Source organism: Astyanax mexicanus, chromosome 12 (genome assembly GCF_023375975.1).
Source record: "Astyanax mexicanus isolate ESR-SI-001 chromosome 12, AstMex3_surface, whole genome shotgun sequence".
NCBI classification, from domain to species: domain Eukaryota; kingdom Metazoa; phylum Chordata; class Actinopteri; order Characiformes; family Acestrorhamphidae; genus Astyanax; species Astyanax mexicanus.
The window spans coordinates 40,935,322-40,959,870 of NC_064419.1; the positions used below are offsets into that span (position 1 = coordinate 40,935,322).

A 24,549-nucleotide genomic window follows, 5' to 3' on the forward strand; every position below is an offset into this window, starting at 1 on the left:
TGGGTTTAGGGGCGGGGCAGGAGGAAGAGCTGATTGAGCTGAGTTGCAGCAACAGCAGCATATTGCGATGTGTCTGCATACCAAAGTACACAGATTACTTTAAAGGAACATATTTCTGCTATTAATGGAAAGAAAAAAATATGGTTAAGGGTTTAGTGGCTCTTTAAATCTGCACCCAAAATCCAGGTTCCAGTCAAGTATTGGAATCTGGATTGGGGTGTATGCAGAGCTTAAGCTCCACTCCTTGTACCAACCCACTTACACTATATTCTGCATGCTGCTCATTACATCAGTATGCAGTGTAGTATCTAGTATGAGATAACTGCATGCCTAAACTCTACCAACATCAGGGGCTGAGCCAATCAGACTGATTCCATGAAGACCCACCTAATTTCCTTTTTTTTTTTTTTTTTAGCTTTTATAACGCTTCAGCAACTGTCACAATCACAATATGAGAAGCAGAATGTTACTGTCAATTAATAAATAAATAAATAAAATCATCATATGTTTGTACTTTAAGTTGTCTGCATCATTTAGCCTAGACTTCCTTTACTTTGTATAAAGGTTTTATGAAAAAGGGAACAATAACAATAGTGGACTGGATTGACTTGGAAAAATAACCTATTACATCACTATGTCTAAAAATCCAGAATGCTTTAGCTTCTCATGTAAAATTTGCCTTTTTGTGATATTTTTTTATAATTTTAACCAAAATACATACTGTAATCTAGGTATCTTACTAGAATACTGCATACTGGGATGCCTGTTACTTTTAATGCGTAATTAGTACATAAGCACATGTATTAGCATGTGGAAGGCTATTTCAAACACAGCCACAGATGTACCAAAGAAATCTTTAAAGAAACTGAGGGTGTCCTCACACTAGCTACCCAACACTACCAAAAGTGCATTAACTGCCGCATGCACAAAACTTTAATTCTGCAGATTTTATTAACTCTAATGATTATTGGGAGCTGTTATGAGTAAGCTGATAGATGATGGTGCGCTTACATTTCTTATAGATTTATCGATTACGCAGAACAGTGACTCATGTAATGAGGTTTTTATGGCACCAGCATCACTGACGTCATGTTTAATTTCCGTGGCTCAGTGAGCAATCACATGATATGCACACCGTACCCAACTGCTACTGAACCATGTACAAGCCTCCGTTTCCAATCGGACTCAGGCATGGTTCACGGTGCAGAACTCTCACACTAGTCAAACCGACAAACTAGGCTTTGCAGGGAAAGGTTGGTGTGCCCCAACAGTTAGCGACCATGTTTGACGTGAACTGTGCCCAACTCCAATCAAACCACTTGAAGAGGTGGGCTTGGGCACTGCTTGGGCATAGTACAGGCCTGACACACTGGTCAGACTAACCAGCCTTTGTGGGGGAATGATTAATGGTTGCTAACGGTTAGCGATCATTTTAGATGTGTTGCATACCATGTTTAGTGTAGCTGAACTGTGCCTGAGCTATAGGTTAGATTCTCTCCGATGTCAGGCTCAAGAAAAGTAGTCTGTAATGTAGGCGTCTGTTTTTTAAAGCTATTATTATTTTATTTTAAGTTATGGCGTGATAATCACAATATTTTTAAAAAGCTGCACAAGTGCGCAGTGCACACTTTTTTTGTGGTTTTGCACTTAGACTATAAGCTCAATATAAAAAAATTGTTTGTTTAGAAATGTGCTATTCTTAAACCATGTTAAATTATATTAGATTAGAGAAAAGTTATTCAGACATCATTCTTGTAGCCTAACTTACAGGTGTTGGATCATTGTTCGCATCGTTTGTGTTTTAATCTTTTGGATACCTGTTCTTCATAAACATTTTTCTTTAATAACAGGTCTTCTTCAGTGTTGCAATGTAAATTTACATCATTCTGAACCGATTTCGCTCATTCAAACAGCCTGAAAATGTTTTTTAAAAGATAAGTTTTAACACTCTTCTAAAAAAAATGTCGTGTTTAAATCGGACTCGGGCTCAAAATGACAGCGTATGGGGCGGATTGGGTCGGGCTTGGGCAGAACATACATGGACTCGGGCTGGATATTTTGAGCCCGATCTAAGCTCTAGCCTGAGCCCACCTATGGCTCACTTTACTTTAATGGGCACATATTTTTTATACTAGTCTGTATAGTATAAATACACTAGTCTATATAGTCTACTGTGGGTAATGGTTATTTGGTGCTAACAGTTAGCGGACATACTTAGCAATCACATTATGATTATGTCTACCGTGCCCAGTTGAAAAGAGTTAGGTTTAGGCATGGTTCACTGTACCATGCTCAGGCATTGGGGAAAATAATTGCTAACAGAAGAGGCTGCTAACAGTTAGCAAGTTGGGCTCGGGCACGGCTCGTGTAGCACACTAATCAAACAAACTAGGCTTTGGTTGCTAACAGGAGTGGCCGCTAACGAATAGCGAGTGCATCTTAACCATTTAATGAGGTGGGGTTGGGTGAAGCTCAGGCATGGTACGAAGCCATCACATGGTTAACTGAATCAGGCTCTCGAGGAAATGTCTTTAGGCATGGTACAGATGGCCTAGTGTGAGTACATCCTGAGGAGAGTTACATCAGTGCTACAGTTTTACCTTTATTTTGCTACACTGTTGTAAATGTTCCATTAAAGATTGTTTTAATCCTCTGTTGAACCTGTGACACCCCTTGTAGGCATATTAATAAATAAGTATACATGTTTTGATTTTAGTCAATCATTCATTGTTACATTGATATTCCATTTTTTTTAATCAATGCAACATAAATTTGAGTTAATTCAATTAACAGACATGATTATTACCTGATTGTGCAGCCCTTAAATAAATAATTGTATTTTTACAGAAATATTATTGTTTAACTATATATATATATAGCTGGGTCAGCTCAAATATGCTGAGCTTTAAAGAATTGAAGATTAAACTCTACAGAGACCTTCCTGCCTTTTTTTTAAATCAATATTCTATTCTCTCATCGACCCCTTCAACATCTTCCCTCATGGACTTATTGGAAGTAGGTTCAGGAACTGATTGATTATCATTTTATAACATTTTATAACCAGTTTATCCTCAGTGTATTCTGTATTACATTCATACTTTTTCTTTCTTTCAGGAACCGTACTCTTACTAGTAGTAAAAATTGAAATTCATAGCGTCGAGAACATTTCGAAAGGATGATTTCAGATGATGCACCATTTGAGACGAGGGTATTGCACATTTTGGATTTCTGAATAACTCGAGTGATGCTGGACCTGTAGGCTAGCTACGGTTCCCTGTGGTTTTACCACAGAAGCCTTTGATGGAGTAAACATTTCCACAAGTATCCAATTCAGAAAGTCTCATTTCCAGTATGCCGTATCTCAGATTCCCTTCTCTTTATGATTTAATTCCACTGTCTGGTCTCGCTCTACTTTGACTCCTGGTGGAGTGATAATGTTTCATAATCCTCCTGTAATGGGACTCTGCGCTCTGACGACTGCAGTCAATGGCCTGTGCAGACGGTGCGCCGATTTACATTCAAATAGACACTAATATGTCGCTAAGAGTGGCCAATGTATTCAGCCGCCTGCTCTGTGAGTTGAGTTCCCCTGGTGCTCCAATGTCAAATGTTATTGTGCTCCATTGCAGGTATGGGCTGAGGGCCAAAGTGGTCCTTGTCTAGTCTTTCGCTCAACTGCGTCTCGATGGGCGGAGCCTCCTTGCAGCAGAAGTACTGCTTCCAGATCCGGTGGAACGCCATGCGGAACTTCTTGATGCGGAAGGCGTAGATGATGGGGTTGACGGCCGAGTTGCCGTGAGTGAGCAGGATGGCGATGTAGATGAGGAACATAGGCTTCTCGCAGTTCGGGCAGAACAGGGTGATGCAGTTCAGGATGTGCAGCGGGAGCCAGCTGACGGCGAACAGGAAGAGGACGAGAGCGAGCGACTTGGCCAGCTTCAGCTCCTTGTCGTAGTACTTGTTGGGGTCGGTGTGGCTGGTGGTGACCTTCTTGTTCAGCTGCTTGTGGATCATGATGAAGATCTCGGCGTAAATAGCCAGCATCAGCAGCAGTGGAGGAAGAACCCAGCCGAAGAAGTTGAAGTAAACCATGTATTCCATGCTGATGACATTTTCAAACTGGCAGGTGATGATGAGGTCCGGGCCGAGCGAGCCGTTCCTTCGTTGCAGGTTGTGTAAATTGTTCCAGCCCAGCATCGGAGTCAGCCCGACTATGAAGGCCACCGTCCAGCACACGACCACTGCTAATCCGGCTCGCCTGGGAGTGACTACTCGCTTGTAGCTGCAGGAGAAAGAAAAGAGATGGTTCAATATCAATTATACCACAGTTAGTTCTGACCCTAAAATGTGATTGGCTGAGAGGTGTTTTATGAGTGACATTTTTAGCCGATAATGCCCTGTAACCAAAGCTCTCCATGTATTACTCCGCCACATACAGGTAACCTAGCAACGATGCAGCGCTTACAAGCCAAATACAAACCAAATGCGATGTCATTATACACCACTGGGAGCCGCTGGATGTCATAGACACAGTGAATAAACGCCATGTCTTCAATATGTTTTGTGTTATAGCACTCCCTCTCGTGTATTGTTGTTTAACTATAACTTGCTGCAGCATACTGTAAATAATTGCTGTATTTGTCCCAGTATAATACAGTTAATTTCATTGTTCCATTGTTAAACTGTAGAAAGCAATGCATCTTGGGTAATGTTATGAACACAGTTGCAATCTGTATATTAACCCATAACATATGAGGAAAAAACGGGTAGTTAGATTGAACAAGTTTCACAAGAATTTACAACTGTTTTGAGAAAATGTTTAAACTTTTACACAATTATAGAGCATAAAAAAATGACTTATAGAATCTGCATAATAATTTTGAAGCAACGATGTGCACTCACTTTGTTTGGCCAGAGTTCATAGCAATCAGAGTAAATATTTAAATACGTCTAATTTGAAAAGGTAAGACACATACAAAAAATTACCGGCAACATTACATAGTATGTTACGCAAAAAGTGCATCTTATATCCTATTGGCTCGTGACATAATTTATATGCATAATGGGCATGTTCCCCCACCCCTAGCTCTCACCATCATTGTGTTTATCTTCCCTTTGGTATATTTTATATAGTTATACAATTGTAGTTTATTTAATGATTGACTGTCTGGCCGCAGTGTTGTAGGTCATAGGAGCAAGTTACCATTTTCTATACTGTGAAATATGACTTGCTGGCAGTATTTTAGTGTTAATTTACAGAAAACAATTCTAAATACAGTATTACACATTCAGAGAAATTCCCTATTTAGTACTATTAATGATTGTATGATAAAGATTTTAACATGGCGGGAATATTTATAGAAAATAAAAAATCTGTTTAGTCTGAAGTTAAGTATGAAGTGATTTCTAATCATATTAGAAAGAATTTAAAAAATCTTGAGAATAAGGTCTCAGGTTTCTTATCATCAATAAATATTATAGGCTAGTTTTCCATACAGGGATAAAAATTGTAGTCTTGGGCTACACAGCATTTTAAATTAGATTTTAGATCAGATTTTCCACTGAAAGGAAAATACAGTCTACAGCTGTGCTTAATCCCTGTCAAGGAAAAAGCCCCTGTCAGTTGTTCACAATAAATCGTCCACTCTGTTACTGCTGCAGCGAATGCAGTCCTATTAAGAGGACCATTTGTTGTCTTACTTAAGTATTGACACTCACATTTATCATGTTTTGGAATGCCCAGTGTACTCAAGGTTGGCTTCACTATAAAAACGAATAGAAAAGTTCATGGCGAGGGTCTACAACCGTTTATTGCCTGACAAACAAGCGCACCATGCTTTAATTTCCATAAATGTCCAGTTTGTCCTTTTAAGGGTCAGCTCAGCTACAGCAGTTGCTGACAGAATCACTAACAGCAGTTCTAGAGTGGTAATGTAACGTGATAGTATAGAACAGAGCTCTCTTCTCCAGCTCTATCTTACTGGAATCATTCCCATCGAACAAGGCAGAGTTCCATCACCCAGAAGATTGCTTTAGTCACACATACACTTCACTAAATGGATGTCCCATTGGAATACAATGTGCTTTCCAATCTGCAGCACTTTGTAGGCTATTTCTTTTTGCATTCCCTGTGTGTTTTGTGTAATCACATCTACTGTTAAAGCACCTGCGTCTATTCACCACCCCACTTTACTGCGTCTCCTGCAGGCACTGGCCTCATTTTATTAGCAAATAAATTACTTCCTTTAAAGGAATGATTTTCTGAACAAAATCTTATATCTTGTTGTTTGTCTTTTTTTTTATGTCAGTGACCTTTTAACAATGTTTGTGTCAAAATTAAAAGACAAACTAAAGATAAACAAATTGTACAACATGAAATGTATAATACACTTATGTTACATTAAGTTACAATGAAAATAAGGGTGTATTTACAACCCAAAAATAAATAAACTCATAAATAAAATACTTTGAGATTTATCTTATTGCAGGCAGAATTAACCCAACATATTATATGTTAGAAAAGCATTTACTACATTACAATGTTGTAATTTCTTCTCACCTAATCTTACAAGATGTTTGGCGTTAAATGATACCAAGCAATAAAGTGTTTTGGTGTTTTTTGTCCCATTCTTCCTGCAAATACTAGTGCAAGAAAGCTCAAAAAACTAGAATATCTTTAAAAAGTTTTTTTTTAATCCCAGTAATTCAGTTCAAAATGTGAAGCTCATATATTATATAGATGTATTACACACAGAGTGATCTATTTTAAGCGTTTATTTCTTTTATTGTTGATGATTATGGTTTACAGCCAATAAAAACCCAAAAATCAGTGTCTCAGAAAATTTAAATATTATGTAAGACCAATTGATTTTTGGCAGTGAGGGCAGTGTGCCAAGTCCTGCTGGAAAATGAAATCAGCATCTCCATAAAAGTTGTCAGTAGCAGAGGGAAGCATGAAGTGCTGTAAGATTTTGTGGGAAAACAAAACTGCACTGACTTTAGACTTGATAATAAAACACAGTGGGTCAACACCAGCAGATGACACGTCTCTCCAAACCATCACTGATCATCAGTAAATTTTACATTTCATTTGTAAATCAAGGGAGCAGAGTCTGGAGGAAGAGTAGAGAGACACACAGTCCAAACTGCTTGAGGTCTAGTGTGAAGTTTCCACCAATCAGTGATGGTTTGTGCTCATCAAGAGAAGACAGATAACAAGCAGCCATTGTTAATGGGGACAACTTGTCAAGATGTGTCAATACCATGAGGACAGCTTGAATTTTCCTTTTGTTTGCCTGTTCTGATGCACAATGTGAATGCAGGCCTATATCACATATAGGATTGCATCTGAAAATGTATTTTCTTCATTACAAGCATAAAACATCACTATTTGAATGTTTTGGTTGCTAGCTAACATGCAAAGAAAGTACAGTTCACGTTCCACCTTAAATGGTACAGCATCAGTTATTATGGATGCTGTATTTAAGGTGTAACAGAAAAAAACAGACAATAAACTAATGTATAGCTAATTTTTTTCACTAAGGAATCAGAACAGGATAAGATAGCCACTGATATTTATCGCTCTTTGGCATCACAATAGGCTGGCAGGGTCACCTACAGAGCTCCGCTAGAAGCAAAGGAAGCAGTGTTCTTTTTTTATTAATTTCTTTGGATGACTTATCAGGATCTTGAATTGTTTTCCATTTCTAAAGGGGAGGAATTCAAACACTTGATGAAGCCGATGAAGGATGACTAGGCCTGTCACGATAAGATGTTTTGTGGACAATATATTGTCCCAGAAATTATTGCGATACACAATATTTTCAAATTTGTAAGACTATTAAGAGCCACTGACAAAATGATAACAGAACAGCATAAACAAGTAATTATATACTTTTTTAAAAACAGCAATAAAATATTAATCATTATTATCATTAGTTTGGGAATTATATACTTGTTTATTCACCTACTTTAGTCCACACTGTGTGTATGACTGGCCAAAATACTCTTCACTGATAAACACAACAGACGATATCACGATTATAAAAAAATACTGAGGTCATGTTCATTTATTGTACGATAAATCGATATTGCAATTATTGTGACAGGCCTAAGGATGACACTCAAAAACAAGGGACAAGGGCATAGATGCGAAATGGAATTGGGCCTAAACTTATGTAAGCCTTTGTATGCTCAGCCTGTCAACAACTATATGCCAGAAATCCAGCTCAGAAAAACAGCTAACCACCATCAGATCATTTCAAGAAATTAAATATCATAGCAGCCATCCAGTGCATGTGTACTATTCTGTCATATTTCTAATTCTGTGTGTTCAAGGTCATTTTTAAATATCACCATATTATTTGATATGGTTATAATACCGTCAAAATCTTATATGATTGCAACCCTTTTTAAACAAAAAAAGGGAATTCTCAGTCTGCTAAATAGTGAAAGCCTACGTCAAGATGACCTAACAAAGGTGAACCCATCCCTTTTCTTATGAATGGACCTCATTAACAGCAAGTATGTTCCGAATTCAGCGCTATTATTGGCTTTCTTCAAATACCTACCATTGCAGGAGGTGATTAGCAGAAAGGAATTTTGGCTGCCTAGTGAATACCCTGAGCCTTCACGCCTCTTTATTAGTGCTAGAATGGCCATTTCACCATGACTACAGCATCAAGCAACGGGTCAGAAACCAGTCCTTCCTCTCTAATAAGGAACACCTGCCTCCCCCAATCACAGCATTCACTAATTTCATCATGACAGCTCCCCCTCTGCAGCCGTCACACTCTATAATATTACACACCAACACTTCCTCTCAGTATGTGCATGTTTAACCATTTAGAATAAGGATGGTGACATCCTACAAAGTCATGGGATAGGAAAAAGCACAGTATCCCATGACTTTTGCCACATGCCGTGGAAGCTTAAGAACACTGTAAAGACATGTGAGTAGGCTTGTCAAGATAACTGGTAACAGTTTTTTTTATAGACGATAAATTGTTTTTTTAAATTATTGCAATAAATCAATAAATCAGTCAAATTTCACTGTCCAATGAAAAACAAGTAACTCAATTTTTGTCGACTTTTAGTTTACTATATAATTTGAACAGTCAAACTGTCCCTTAGTCTCTGTCACAATTTCTTAATTAATGAACCAATAGAAATTCTCCAAAATGACCTGAAACAAACTAGTTTTACGTTGACTTCCATTGAAAGTTAGAAAGGTTTTATTCCTCTCCTGTAAAGTTGCTGTTTTAGAGATACTTATTTGTCATTGGACAGTGATAATATAAAGATAAACAAGTCACCCAGAGTTGCCAGGTTTGCGGTTTTCCCACCAAATTGGGCCCTATTTTAAAAATGCAGTCGCGGGGGTGGCGGTACATGTTTTTTTTTATTACCATGGCCACCAAAAAACAAAAAAGTGGGTAGAGGTCCAGACTAAAATCAATCTTCCTTGATTACAACAATAAGAACCAGGAGAACATAACTATGAGAGGTAACCCACTGCAAGGACTAATACATAAAAATGTGACCATTACATATTTTTTCATGAAAAGGCAAGGCCAAAGTGTAGCTTTTATTTATTTGTTTTTTTACAATTAGCTTTTTCATTTTAGATTTGACTGTGAAATACCAATCTGGTAACGATTTTATTTTATTTCAATTTTAATATATATATATATATATATATATATATATATATATATATATATATATATATATATATATATATTAAATATAATATATATATAACAAAAAAATTGTATAACATACATAACCTAGTTTTAACAGATGGTCCACGTTGCAAACTTCTACTCAGCCCTGTATAAACCCTAATTCTCACTTCATCATCACACCAAACAACTTTACACCCTCCACCTACATCTGCTCACATAGCAGCCTTATTATATCAGCAAAACAAAAAGACCAGGAGTGCAATTTTTACAAAAAAAAACAAAAAAACAATAAAACAATAGAGATGCTGTTAGTAGCTCAGCGGATTTCTAAAATCCTGAACTCATCATTATACAAGAGCATTTGCTTCATCAGATAAACATGATGGTAGATTATCACCTAATATGTATTCTGATTTTGATTTTAGCAGATTGGATTGGATGCATTTTATACAGGATGCAGGTCACTGTCTGCAACAATCCACAGCTAAGCAATTAAACTGTATTTTAGAATTTAATTTTATAGTATTCAGGTGTAAAATCTTTCTGTAGAAAATTAAAGCCGATGTCTGTAAGTTTTGGGATTTTAGGGCCCTCTCTGGTGAGAATGGGTAATTGCACCGAACATGCAAAAGAATCATTTTAAACTGGGCGGGTGTGATGTGGTCTCCTTTCAGAGTGGATGAATCCGAATCCAGGTTATGTTCAGTCAGAGAGAGAGAGAGAGAGAGAGAGCTCAGTCAGAAACTTTACTTTAACTACACACTTTGTTTTTACTATGAGTGAATGAGCTACTGAACTCCAAATTTCTCCTTCTGAAGTCTCCATTGCTCCACCAGCCGCTCACGTTAGAGGCTGTACGTGTGACGTAAGTACGTAAAGACGCGTGACGTGGCCAAAAGAAGAACTCCCGCGAAAAGCGACCCGACGCCCCAGTTTTTAGAATGAATATTATATTAGGCTTAGCAGGAATGGTAGTTCCAGCACACTGGTACCATTTAACACAATATTTTATCCATATTCTTTTCTACTTAGCAATGCTCCTGCTTTCAGTTTAGAAACAAAATAATATGGACTACCACTTTTAATTAAAATGACAATAATACACTGTTTATTAAATTTTTTGCAAATTTTCAATGTCAATTTTAACAAAAGTAACTATAAAATAAAAAAATATTCAGTGGCAAAAAAGAAAGCAAAATGTTCAATAATTATACACAAAGTTACTGTTGTTATGCAGATATATCTCTGCTTTAATCCCTGCAGCAAAACACTAAACACACAACTACCACTTTCCAGCTAATTTAAATCATATGCAAATTTTATCTCCTCTTCTGCATACAAACACAAATGAGGTGGATCTCTTCTCTGTGTGTTTTGCTGAGTTTTAAGTAAGAAATAATTTAACGTAATGTTCGCTGAGGCACTCAGGCTTTCATCAGTTAAAACACACTGATGCAACGTTCAAGTTGACGAGTTGTCATTAAATGTTTTGTGCACGGCTCTCTGTATTTGCTGACAGACATGATTTCAGTTTAAGTTGCCTCATTAGGCCACAGTGCTGACAGCTGCATCTTAATTATAGAAAACAATATTTTCTAATTTATTTATTAATAAAGAGCAATAAGGCACATAGGTTTCAGTTAATGAAGGTGGAAGAAGCTGTAGTTCTGTATCTGTTTCTCTGTATACTTATTTATTATCCTTCTTTCACCCTTTTCTTTAATACTTAGGACCCCACAGGACAGAAAACCACCACAGAGCAGCTGTTTTTATTATTATTTGGGTGATGGGTTATTTATTTTCAGCACTGCAGTGATTAGCACTGATTAGCATGGTGGTAGTGCGTGAGGTGTTAGTAGAATATGTTGTGCTATGTATACAAGTGGATCAGATACTGCAGCAGTGCTGCTGGAGTTTTTAAACACCTCAGTTTCACTGCTGCACTGAGAATAGTTTACCGACAGCATCCTGTGTGCAGTGTCCTGTGACCAAAGATGACCTACACCAGGGGTGTCCAAACTTTTTTGTTGGGGCCAGAAGGAGAAATATATTTGAAGTCACGGGCCACACTCTGTAATAAAACAAATAATGAAATATACCACTTTAAATAATACTTTTTTCCTGATTATTTCATTTACACACCATTTTACTTGACTTACTATCTTTATCTTTGACAGTGTTGTGTAAACTAAGAATTTTCAAATTGATGTTTAATTTCATGATGTCTCTTAATATTAAACTCCTTAATTACGGCAACTTTTAGACTCTTTGGCCTGTTTTCTTGCGCTAGAAATGCGCACACTCTCCGCTTTTAGACTCTTTGGCACGTTTTTCTGCGCTAGAAATGCGCACTCTCTCCGCTTTTAGACTCTTTGGCACGTTTTTCTGCGCTAGAAATGCGCACCCTCCACGCTTTTAGACTCTTTGGCCTGTTTTTCTGCGCTAGAAATGCGCACCCTCTCCGTTTTTAGACTCTTTGCCCTGTTTTTCTGCGCTAGAAATGCGCACCCTCCGCGCTTTTAGACTCTTTGGCCTGTTTTTCTGCGCTAGAAATGCGCACCCTCTCTGCTTTTAGACTCTTTTGCCCGGTTTTCTGCGCTAGAAATGCGCACCCTCTCTGCTTTTAGACTCTTTGGCCCGTTTTTCTGTGATAGAAATGCGCACCATCTCCGCTTTTAGACTCTTTGGCCTGTTTTTCTGCGCTAGAAATGCGCACCCTCTCTGCTTTTAGACTCTTTTGCCCGGTTTTCTGCGCTAGAAATGCGCACCCTCTCTGCTTTTAGACTCTTTGGCCCGTTTTTCTGTGATAGAAATGCGCACCATCTCCGCTTTTAGACTCTTTGGCTCGTTTCTGACACCTAGCGTTCAAACTTTGAATCTCACATTATAAAAACCTGCTTAATAGCGGGCCAACTTTCATTCTATTTCTAAAATACCTCACAGGCCGCTCCAAAAAAGGAAACGGGCCGCAAATGGCCCGCGGGCCGTAGTTTGGACACCCCTGACCTACACAAACTGTGCAGCAACCTGTCATTTTTTTATATATATATAAACAAGTACAACTTACAAGATAGTATATAATATTTATAACACAGAATAATGACTTAATATATGTTTGTGTTTAAGTTGCCCATGTATTAGATTACATCACTGTAAGTAAAATAAAGTATCTTATTTATTGAAACCAGTTGTAAATGTCCGACCAAAATAGCTTTCTATAAGATGAATGAATAAATGTTCAAGGGAAACTGATATGCTAATGTTAGACTTCACAAATGTGAGTGTTAAAATGCAAATGATAGCAGATAGCATTTTCTGCATCAGCATGTCTGCAGAAAGAACCATTAGAGTGAAGTCACCCACACTGCTGGATCTGCAACCTCCAGAACCAGAAGGCATCCAGAGAAAAATGTCCCTGATCCTTCACACCCGGGTTCCCTCAGGCTAGAACTGCTAGAACTCTGCACCAACCCGACCCAAACCCGAGATTTCCTATCCCTTTCTTCGGGCCGGATCGGGTAGGACTCAAGAAAATGGTCTGTAATGTAGGCGTCGTTTTTTTTTTAAATGCTATATCTATTTTATATAAAGTTATGGCATGATAATCACAATATAGAAAAGTAACAAATCAAAGTTTAATAAAAGTTGCACAAGCAAGAATGTTATAATCACGCAGCTCTGGGGCTCATGCACAGCTGTGTAGCTGTTCTTAAAAATATATATATATTTTTTATTAACAGGTCTAAGCTTTTTTAGTGTTGCAATGTTATTTAACATCATTATGAAACCGATTTTGCTCATTCAAACAGCCCCAAAACGTTTTTTAAAAGCTTTAAAAAGTTTTAATGCTTTTCTTACTGAAAAAAATGTCAGGTTTAAATCAGGCTTTGGCTCATAATGACAGTTTATGGGGTGGGTCAGGTCGGGCTCGGGTAGAACATGTACCTGACTCAGGCTGGGTCAGGTCAGATTTTTTGGCCCCGATCTGAGCTCTACTTCAGGCCAACGTTTTTAGCCAATTGAGGATAAAGACCACCAGGCTACAGAGAGGCTTCTTCCCATATGCCATCACACTCATGAACAGTTACACACTACTACACAACATTCTGGATACAGTCTGTTATATACATACATGGCTGTTACATACAATCCATATCCAGGAGGCTCTCTCTCACTCTGTTCACTCTTTCTGTACTTCTTATTTATGTTTTGATAGTACCTCAGATAACTCTATTCTGCAATTTCAATTAGTGTCCTGTTCTTCATATCAGACAAACCAAGTCTCCCTGAAGCTGCGGGAGTCTCCTGCATTTCGGTAGTGGCTCCCTGATGCCCGCGAGTCACATATAATCTCCCGGAATTCAGAAAGAGTGCCCCACAACGCGCACAAACGCACACAGACGACAGACTTTTTTTCTCTAATCGTGTGTGGGAAGGAGAGAGAGAAAACAGAGATGGTTCTGATTGGCCTGTTCTCTGCAAAGGGTCTGTGAGACAGCCAATCAGTTTTTAATGTGGGCGGGCAGTGTTTTTCCCCCCTCCCAGACGGGATTTGTTCAGTGACTGAGAGAAAAAGCAGATCATGGCGGAGGCAATATTAATAATTATTGTAATATTATATGAAATGTTTTTGATGTTGTGCAATTTTTTGTGATATTGTAACTGTCAATTTTTGTCAAATAAAGGCCTTTTCCCCCCAAAAAAAATAATATAAAAGTAAAGTTTCGTTATCCTTTGGTGTGTGTGCAATTTTGTTTTGTTTTGTTTTTTTTTGGCCGGGGGGGGGGGGGGGAGGTAACCTCCCTGAAATCAACTTTTGCAACTTGAGATGTCTGTCATATTTATAGGCCTTATTTAATTCAGTCTGAACTATATCCTTTACTGCTGCACTAAGCACTACTTCACTGTAAATGTATAAATTGGTACATGTTAAAGCTCACCTTCCGTCGTTTTTTCTTTCATTTTAAAATGTCTAGTTGTGGTCTCTAGTATGAATGAATGACATGTGAGCCGTTTTTGTAAAAAAAAAGTGCTCAGGTGTCTCTGTATAGCTCTTTTTTAATGGACTGTTTTAGGGGTGTGTCCAAAATGACCGGATTCCAGCTTTGCTCATGAATATTCATACATGCAAATAGCATGCAAATATCTCTCCTCTGATTGGCTAGGAGCACTGCGACGCCCCTCCACCGCTCTGCCGCTCACTGCCTCCCACCTCCTAACTGATGAGCGGTGATGTTGCGTCGCTTCAGCTCCGCCTCTGGGAGTTTCTCGAGCCAAGGTGGGCTGGTCTGTGAGTTTCTGCCTACGTAGGCAGAAAGATAATTCAAAATTCACCCGTTTTTCGGAGGGGGGGAGGGGGGATTTCTTTGATTAGCTCCTGCAGACAATGGGGGCTGCAAAACAGTTTAATGTGCAGGTGTACACATTCAACTCGGAGAGACCTACTGTATTCCACAAAAAACAAGAAAAATCGGATTTTCGCGGAAGGTGAGCTTTAAGTATATAGGTGGGTTTTTGTGTGTAGGTGTGTGTGTGTGTCTAGGATGGGTGTATCTATTACTGTGGCATGTTGTAAATTATCATGCACTGATATGAGCTACCAAAAACAAATACTTGGCCAATAAAGTCTGAATCTGATTCTGATTCAGTAATAATATAAAAAAACAGTAACAAAACCCACTTGTCTGTTCTTTCTTTGCCTTTCAGACAATTCATCTCTGCTTAAACTTCCTCTTATGCCTCCCACAGACCGGTACTGACAGTAATAAACTATAATAGGATACAATAAATAACATTATACTGAGCAATTGCAGAAAGCAGCTGAGTTTAATAAAGCGCAATAAATGACTGTACATTTTATTCTCCATCAATACATCCTGAATTAATCATTAATCATTACATCATGAATTAATCATCTGTCCTCGGCTCTGCGGATTATATTAACCCTATTCATCTGCCGTATGCTGTTTACGACTTGTGTACTTTTTATTCTCCCTCGTTTTAAATGCTGTTTCATCCTAACGCAGTTTTTTTTGCAGCTTAAAATAAGTGTGTTCACACACAAAGACATCAAAGTGAAGTATAACCTGAGCACAGCAGCTCTGCAGCTGTGGAAATTTGTGGCTCTTGGATTGCTGAGCACGTTGCATACGGTGTGTTTTAGATCAAAAGGTTACCTCTGGCAGTCGTGCCATTAGAGATGACACAGTGGCATTTTGGAGGGGTGAGACTGAGGGGCAGAGCTCGCTCTGTTTTAGTGGACAAATTTCGCACGGTTCTTTCTGTTTGTTAATCTTGCCTTTAGGCTTTTTTGAGCCTTTTTCTTTACGCAGACTAATACAGGCTTACAGGGTTAACCAGGGTCACCAAAAGTACCACAGTGAGGCAGATTATATATTCTATATTTTTCTTAAGACAGACCAAAATGGCAACCTATATTTTTTCAGGGTGAGGTTGAATATTAAAAGTTGAATTTAATACATGGAACAAACAGCAAAGACAAACCATAAAGATCAAACACTTTAACACCCAGCCCACTACTGGGATTGTCAGTCAAAGTTTCCAAAGTGGTAACTGTTACAACTAGCGAATATGGTGTTGTTGATGCTGGAGAGAAGCTCATCACCTCCACACACTGCTAGTCATGGGAATATGTGTTGCTACATCAGGAGTCAAAAATGTTGGTCGCAGAATATTTAATGATTCAATAAAACCCCCAATATATAAATCAAACAAACAAATAATTTTCAAATAATTGTCCTGTGACCAAAGCTGACATACATACCACTGTACAGCAACTGTACAGCAACAGAAGAGCTCCTGCCTGTGTTCAAAAAATGATTTTGTCTTCCAATATAAAAGCTACCATTGTGACATAAAGGTAGCCTAATTCATTACAACAGCTAGGACTGTGATTATTCTATTAATTTTTTGGGCAAAATGATTTAATTAAATGTGTGAAAAGAGTGTGATTCTTTTCCACTTGCAAGAATCTATATGATATTTACCTATTTATTTATTTACTTACCTAAAACAACAGCATTTACTCCCTCAAAATGTACATACACCAAGCCCACTTCTGCGAGCTTCAGGCAAATCTGGTAAAATATATGGTAAATGTGACAGCTATGGTGTTGTTGATGCTGGAGAGCAGCTCATCACCTCCACACAATTCGAGTTATGGGAATATGTGTTGCTCAACAAAAGAAAAATAATTTGGGGTATTAAAAATTTTCAAAAACATTTAAAAAAATTGGACTTTTGTAATTTATTTTTTCCTTTAAAAGAAAGCCCCACAGTTTTTTTAACATGTGACCAGGCCTTCTGACTGCAGATTTTCCTGTGCCAGTGTTAGCCACAGAATGGGAGCCCAAACTCTACATGAATCAAAGTAAAATCGGGGGAAATGATTTTGATTCTAGGATCTGTGCTAGGCTAAAACATTTTTTTTGCCTGATTCTCAAACTGGAGCTAAACACACATCAGAAAGGAAAGAAACGGCCAATCCTGGGACAGCAATTGGGGCAATGCTAAATAAAAGCTAACTAGCCCCAGCGCAGAAAGGACACATCAAGAGGACAGCGATGCTAGGCTATCCAGTAATAATTACAGTGTTTTTGTTAGTGTGTTCAAACTATGCTACAATATGTTGGTTCCCATGCCCTTCCCTGAGATAACACTTTTAGCATGTCAGTGTAAATAGACCTGTTAAACAACATCTGAGCATTTTTTTTGCCCCAAGCGAGGAGCAATCTTTACTATATATACATCAAAGAACAGCTTAAAATACTTCAAATGAAATCCATTCTTCACATCTTCAAAAAGTACTAACGTTTAAAATGAGCTTAAATGAGTTTAAACCAAAGCATTTCACTACTTAAACACTCTATGACCTCACAGGACCTTTACATGACCTCGCATAACACACACCTAACTATATGCCATCACACACAGTGTGAGTGTGTGTATGATTTTTCCGACTAGAATTGTTACAGGATTATACACACAGGTAGATCTGACCCTGCAATGTGATTGGCTGAGAGGCATTCTATGAGTGCTGCTATCAAGGAGATATCCGAATTTCTCCATGTGTTACTCCACGACATGCAGGTAACCTAGCAACCTAAAAGCTTAACGTTGCAGCAACAGAGCAGCAACATCTTTTTATAAAATCTATTGGCTTCAAAAGCATTTGTTTTCATCTAAAACTGTAGGATGAAACTATTAATGACCAGCCGGATACTTTAAATTAGCAAATGTTTGTCACGCTTACAAATAACGATTTAGATTATTAGCATTAGCCGCTAAATGCACTAAATGCTAGGTCTTTGGCCAATTAGAGGTGAGTATATCAGCCTGTAGCCTGCTGCTAACATGGCTAGCACTGCTGGAGCAGCATTAACATTAGCCGCTAACCGTTAACAGTTTTGGGAATGCCCCTGTTCCTTACTCGTGTCACATAATGCACCTTATAATCTGGTGCGCCTTATGTATGAAAATAGACCAGGAAATAGACGTTTATTGATAGTGCACCTTATAATATGGTGCGACTCCTAGTGTGAAAAATACGGTATAGTTAACATACAGTTTTACTTATGCATGTAGGTAATTAGTTTTATTTTTTACTTTACTGTTAATAAATTCTGTATCACCCATAGTTTTATTGTACTTTTAATCCAATATCAATCTTTTAGTACTTTACTTTTAATGAAAACAATTTGTATTTGTGTATATTTACCTCCATAATTACTGGGTAATGATATTCCTTGATTGTTATAGTTTTGTTTTTTTATCAGTGGGCCATTGAATGGACCTGTTTTGATATCCAAACAGAACTGATTTTTCTGTCTATTTAACTCAAAATCAAAATTTCAATAAATAGCAAGCCTGGCCTCGGCCTACGACCAAAGCCCAGCAGTGCCAATATTACACATTATAGCACAAACCTCGAGTGCATACATTATTGCTTTATTATAACCTTTTTTTTTTCTTTTTCTTTCCAATATCCGTCCAACCTGCTAATATTGACCTGTAATCGATACCCATTGATTTTGATAGATTATTTTTCTCTAGTTACATCCATTATTACAGTACAGTATTTCATATTATCTTTCCTAGACTGACTCTGTAATGGGAAAAGGGTAAATGTTCAGTGGGGTTAAGTACGTACATCTCCTGAGAAAACAGCGACGGTCAGAGGAAAGCGACCTGCATCTCTGCAAGTCAGCAACTATTGTTTTTTTCACCATGGGGGGTAAAACCAATAACCCCTGAGTTCACAAGCATAAAGACCTCATGTGCTCTACCACTTTTAATCATAATTCTGTTCCTAAAACTAGAAAATCCACAAAAACAGGTGTGTCTACATAGGAGGAGCAGCTGCTAATACTGTTGCTACACTGTTTCATCATTTATGATGTAATCCCACTCTTACATGATTGCACCAATATAGGTCATTTAAGTGCGTGCATTACACATCTGCAGTGCTATTTGTTAAATGCATTGTCTGGTACTGTAGAAACGACCAAAATAAGAATACAATTTGAGAGCAGACAGAGACATGTATACTGAGAGTTTGCTGTAGGTGTGTGTGTTATAGTTTCAATGAAACATAAACTAGTATTGTGTCCCATGACTTTCTCGTAAACATGAGGTAACCACATGGCTTCCATCCACGTGGCTGGGCACGTGTTTGTAAGCGTGGGTACGTGTCGAAAGCTGTGCACCTCAGTCCAGCACAGTTTTCCAGTGCAGATATACAGGTGAATTCATGCTTTTAATCCCAGAAAAACGCTCTTATTTACCTTTTAAAAAGCCATTTAAATGCCTGATTAAAGGGCCGGTTACTGTTGTTTTGCTGTTTTTTTCCTGTTTTGATCGGTCCGGACACGAGACAAGCGTGCGGGTGGGGGTTGGGCTGGTGACGTCATGTGCCCTGCATTATTTAATATTGTAATATGTATCATCAAACATTCAATATCGTGCAGCCCTAGTAGACACTGGTCACAAACAATACCGCCTACTGCACTGTCCACTGTGAGTAGTAATGCCTGCTTAATTTTAAGTTTGGATTTTTTGTAATCTGTGTTAATATGAAGCTTGGTTCAATTTCCAATAAAAAAAAATATATTTTATTTTATTTTTACTTAATCCCCAATTTGGAAGGACAATCACCCCACTCACTCATCAGAACTCTCCCATCACTAGTAATGCCCCCAGCACCAGGAGGGTGAAGGCTAGCACATGCCTTCTCCTCCAGAGCGAAGTGTGGCCAATTGTGCTCTCTCAGACTCCAGCTGCTGAAGGCAAAACAGCATGACACAGGATTCGAACCAACAATCCACAGATCATGGATCACTCAGAGCTCAGTACAAATATTTCTAATAAACTAGAACTTATTGCTAACCTAATAACTTGTCCAAACATACAGTATGAGTCAGTCACAAAACTCATCAATCCCATGTTGATTTCTTGCCAGTTTTCATTTGCAATAATGAACCCTGCGGAGGAGCCTGAACTAAATGAGATTGATTTATGCACACCAATTCTTCACCTCACAGATCTGTACAGATCTTCACTAAACATGTATTTAATGCAGAGATTCTGCTGCAGAGTCAAATAAGAGTGAAATAAACTGCAGCGCAATAATGATTCATCACAGGAAATCCTTCTTAGTCTGTTCTTAGTCTGTAAATGCTAGTCTGGGAAACTGGCCTGCTAAAAGGAAATGCCTCAGTTTATCCAGCCCTGCATTACCCATTCCCACGTGATCTGAGAGCACCGCATCAGCAGAGCATAGAGAAAAATGCAGGGCAAGTGGACTTCTGTAGCCCAGGTGACTTTTAGAGTATATACACAAGAATGATTACCATTATTAACTCTTTACAGTACATGATTGGTATTGATCAAATTCAGAATGTGACAATTTTCACATCAAAACAGGCAACCATTCAATTTCTTTATATATTTATTTATTATATTATTTATTTAATTATCTTGACTTTTGGCAGAACTGGTTTGTTTTGCAGTTGACTGTAATATATTTCCTGTATTTAAATTCATGTTGACTATGCAGAATTAAATGGCTGATTTGGCCCAAAAGCAAACAATAATATTTATAGTGTAATTTTAGGTAACAGAATGAATAAGAAATGTGTGCAGGAAAAGTGAGTTTTCTGTGTTCATGCTGACAAAAGTGCTAATATGTTGTGGTTGGTGTGGTGCAGTGGATAACACCACCCCGGTTCAATTCCAGGTCTGGGTGGTGACTGAATGCTGTGCTACATCAGTAAGAATCCTTGGGCAAGACTCTTAACACTACATTGGCCCTTTCTCTGTTATAGTAATAACCTTGTAAGATCACTCTAGATAAGAGCATCAACTAACTGCTGTTAATGTAAATGTAATATATTGCACTCTTCATTTTCTGAAGGAAAATACATAAGGAAAACTTGCTAAAAAATGGCCATCAACCAATACGAAAAAGAAAACAAACTGTGCATTCTGTATTAGCTAATTAAGCATCTTCATTATATCCTATCCCCTGATAGTGGATGCCAGATTGATGAGACATTGTATTTCTGCAGTATATGAAGCTGTGAGCATGTAGCAGTGCCAAGTCCTGCTGAAAAATGAAATCCGCCATCTCCATAAAACTTGACTTTGGACTTTGGATATGACACAGTGGATCAACACCAGCAGATGACATGTCTCTCCAAACCATCACTGATTGTGGAAACTTCACACTTGACCTCAAGCAGCTTGGACTGTGTGCCTCTCCACTCTTCCTCCAGACTCTGCTCCCTTGATTTACAAATAAAATGCAAAGTTTACTGATGGTCTTTGATGGTTTGGAGGGACAGTTGGTACTAACTTTGGTACTATCTTGTACTAACATACGCCTTATGCCCAAACGCATCCACACATCCTCTGTAGAACTGTATGTGAAGTTGGGTATTTTAAGGTGAACTCATTTCTGTCACAGGAGTTCATTCATATATACAGCTTAGATAATTAACATGGATTATATTGTTTGAGATTGAAAACCTCATTCTGAGAACCCCACTATCAGAACCTCACTTTAAGAACCCCACTCTAAGAACCTCATTCTGTGAACTCTATGAGAACCCCACTTTGAAAAACCCACTTTAACAAACTTCACTCCAAGAAACCCCACTCTAAGAACCTCATTTTCAGAAGCCCACTCTAAGAACCCCATTCTGGAAACCCCACTTTGAGAACCCCATTATAAGAACCTCACTATGAGAACCCTACTTTAAGAACCTTGTTATAAGAACCTCACTATGAGACCCCTACTTTAAAAAACACTCTGAGAACCCCACTTTAGGAAACTCACTACAAGAACCCTAATTTGAAAACCCCATTCTAAGAACCCCACTCCAAGAACCCCACTCTGAGAACCCCACTATAGGAAACCCACTATGAGAACCCTAATTTGAAAACCCCATTCTACAAACCCCACTCTAAGAACCCCACTCTCAGAACTTTGACAATTTCATGCAATACCATCTTAAAAAAGCCCACCTGGTTGGAATCTTGACCCTCAGGTATCGATCAATAGCGATGGCCAGCAGCGCGAGGATGGAGCTCTGGGTGAGGACCAGCACGGTGCACGCCACCAGTAAGCAGCTGTAGAAGTGGGTCTGGAGCCCGATGCTGATAGTGATGGCCAGGGGGATGACCAGTGCTCCCACTGCGATGTCGGCCACAGCCAGAGACACTATAAAGCAGAAGGTGGTGTCCCTCAAAGATCTGCTGATCTTCACTGCCCACACCACCATCACATTACCCAGCACTGAGGACACTGCGATCACCACTTCCATGCCCATGTAGAGGGCTTGGGATGGGGACAGGGCTTCAGGCATTCTCACTGGTTCCTACTGGTTTTTATTGGTTCTTACTGGTTCTGCAATCCAGTAGTAGGAAACTTCAAAAAGAGGATGGGTTTGATAATATTGAGTGATGCTCTAAGAGTTCCAGGTCCATTTCCATTAGGTAAGTCAGTGTATATCATTAGTAACATAAAGTATTCTTATTGGTTTTACTGGTTCTTACTGTTTTTTTATTGGTTCTTACTGGTTCTGCAATCTAGTAGTAGGAAACCTCAAAGATATGATGGGTTTGAGCAGGTTGAGGTATGCTCCAAGAGTTCTAGGTCCCTTTCCATTAGGTCAATCTGTGTTCATCATAAGTCACATCAGACATTCTTACTGGCTCTTACTGGCTCTCACTGGTTCTTACTGGTTCTCACTGATTTTAACTTATTCTGCAATCCACTAGTAGGTTTGAGAAGATTGTGTGATGTTTCATGAGTTCCAGGTCCATATTTTAAGTTAATCAGTGTCCATCATAAGCAATATCAGGCATTCTTACTGGTTTTACTGGTTCTTGCTGGCTCTTAATTGTTCTGCTCTCCAGTTGTAACACACCTCAAACAGAGGAAGGAAGGGTTTTTTCTTCAGTTGAGTTGAACTAAAAAAGCTTAAATAGATAAAGCAATTGGGGAGAGTGATGCTCCATTCTATTCCATTGGGTTAATCAATTAATCAACACCCATCATAACTACCATAAGTAATAACCAGGTATTCTTATTGGTTTTACTGTTCTTTTTACTGCTTCTTCACTTCAGTACATGCAAATCTCAAATAGAAAATGGTTTTGAGAAGATAAGTGATGCTCCAAAATTGGGATACCATTGCTATTAGTTCCATAGATCAATCAATTAGTCAATCAATTAATCAATCCATTAATCCATCAATCAATTAATGTTCGTCATACGTAACGTAGTAAAGCTATTTATGTTTAAGTGGTCCAGACCGGTGGTCCCACCTTGAGCAGCCTGACGCTCGCGGGCACGAAGGCAATCCAAAAACACTGAACGAAAGCATCGCAGCGCCTTGGCTACTAGTATCGCTGCGTCCTACAAAAAATAAAACTAAAACCAAACCAAAAAAATAAATAAACGTTGCGTCTTCTTCACTTCTTCAACGCGTTCGTCCACCTGCGCGCGCCAGCACGCCCACCACCACCATCACTATTACCATCCAAACAAAGGAACTGGAGGGCTCGTCCTCGTTTTTGTCACCTGCACTCGTCGTATTTCCTCTCACGCAACCGAATAAACGCGGATAAGGTAAAAACACGAGGCTCCATGCCGGCTGTATCCGCCAGAACCGTCCTGCGTTGGGTCGATCCGGTCCTGCAGACCCCCGGTCCCGCGCGCGCAGCCCCCTTCGCGCTGTCCCGAAATAGCGCACTCCGCCTTTGTGCGGTTTCTTCCACTCGCGCCACTTTTCTCAGGCTGAATGAGGATAAACGCGGCTCTGGCTGCAGGAGAGCAGCGGTGAGAGGAGGATCTGGGTTCTTTTATCCAGTAGAAACACGAGAAACCGGTGAGAAACCCCAGCTGAGATCCCAAGGTCCCAAGCGCAGCTGTGCCTCTACTTACTCCAGCCACTCAGCCAAGCCTCTGATACCTCAAGCCACCTCTCCGCCTCTGATACCAGGCTGCTTATAGGCTGTGCGTGCGCGCGCGTGCGTGTGTGTATGTGTGTGTGTGTGAGCCATGCCCGTGGATGCCCCCTGCCACCTCTCCGCCTCTGATACCAGGCTGCTTATAGGCTTTGCGTGCGCGCGCGTGCGTGTGTGTATGTGTGTGTGTGAGCCATGCCCGTGGATGTTTGCTGTAGTAATATCAGGGCACTGTAGTGCCTGGTTGTGTGGATGGGTGTGTACCTTAATTATTAACACTGCTGTGCAGCATATTGTGAGCCTTATGAGCGTTTATCGGTTTATTATGGAGGTAGTAATAATAATGATATTAATTATAATAATAATAATACAG

The 24,549-nt window shown here is 39.0% G+C and overlaps 1 protein-coding gene across 1 annotated transcript; it reads right to left on the minus strand.

Annotated features, from left to right (window-relative positions):
- Positions 1–449: 449 nt before the first annotated feature.
- adora1b (adenosine A1 receptor b) lies at positions 450–24,167 on the minus strand. The gene is made up of 2 exons (XM_007231928.4): positions 22,230–24,167; positions 450–4,282 (listed from the first exon to the last, which is right to left on the minus strand). The coding sequence occupies exons 1-2, from the start codon at positions 22,568–22,570 to the stop codon at positions 3,604–3,606; spliced, it is 1,020 nt and encodes a 339-aa protein (XP_007231990.1). The 5' UTR covers positions 22,571–24,167; the 3' UTR covers positions 450–3,603.
- Between the last annotated feature and the right edge of the window lie 382 nt (positions 24,168–24,549).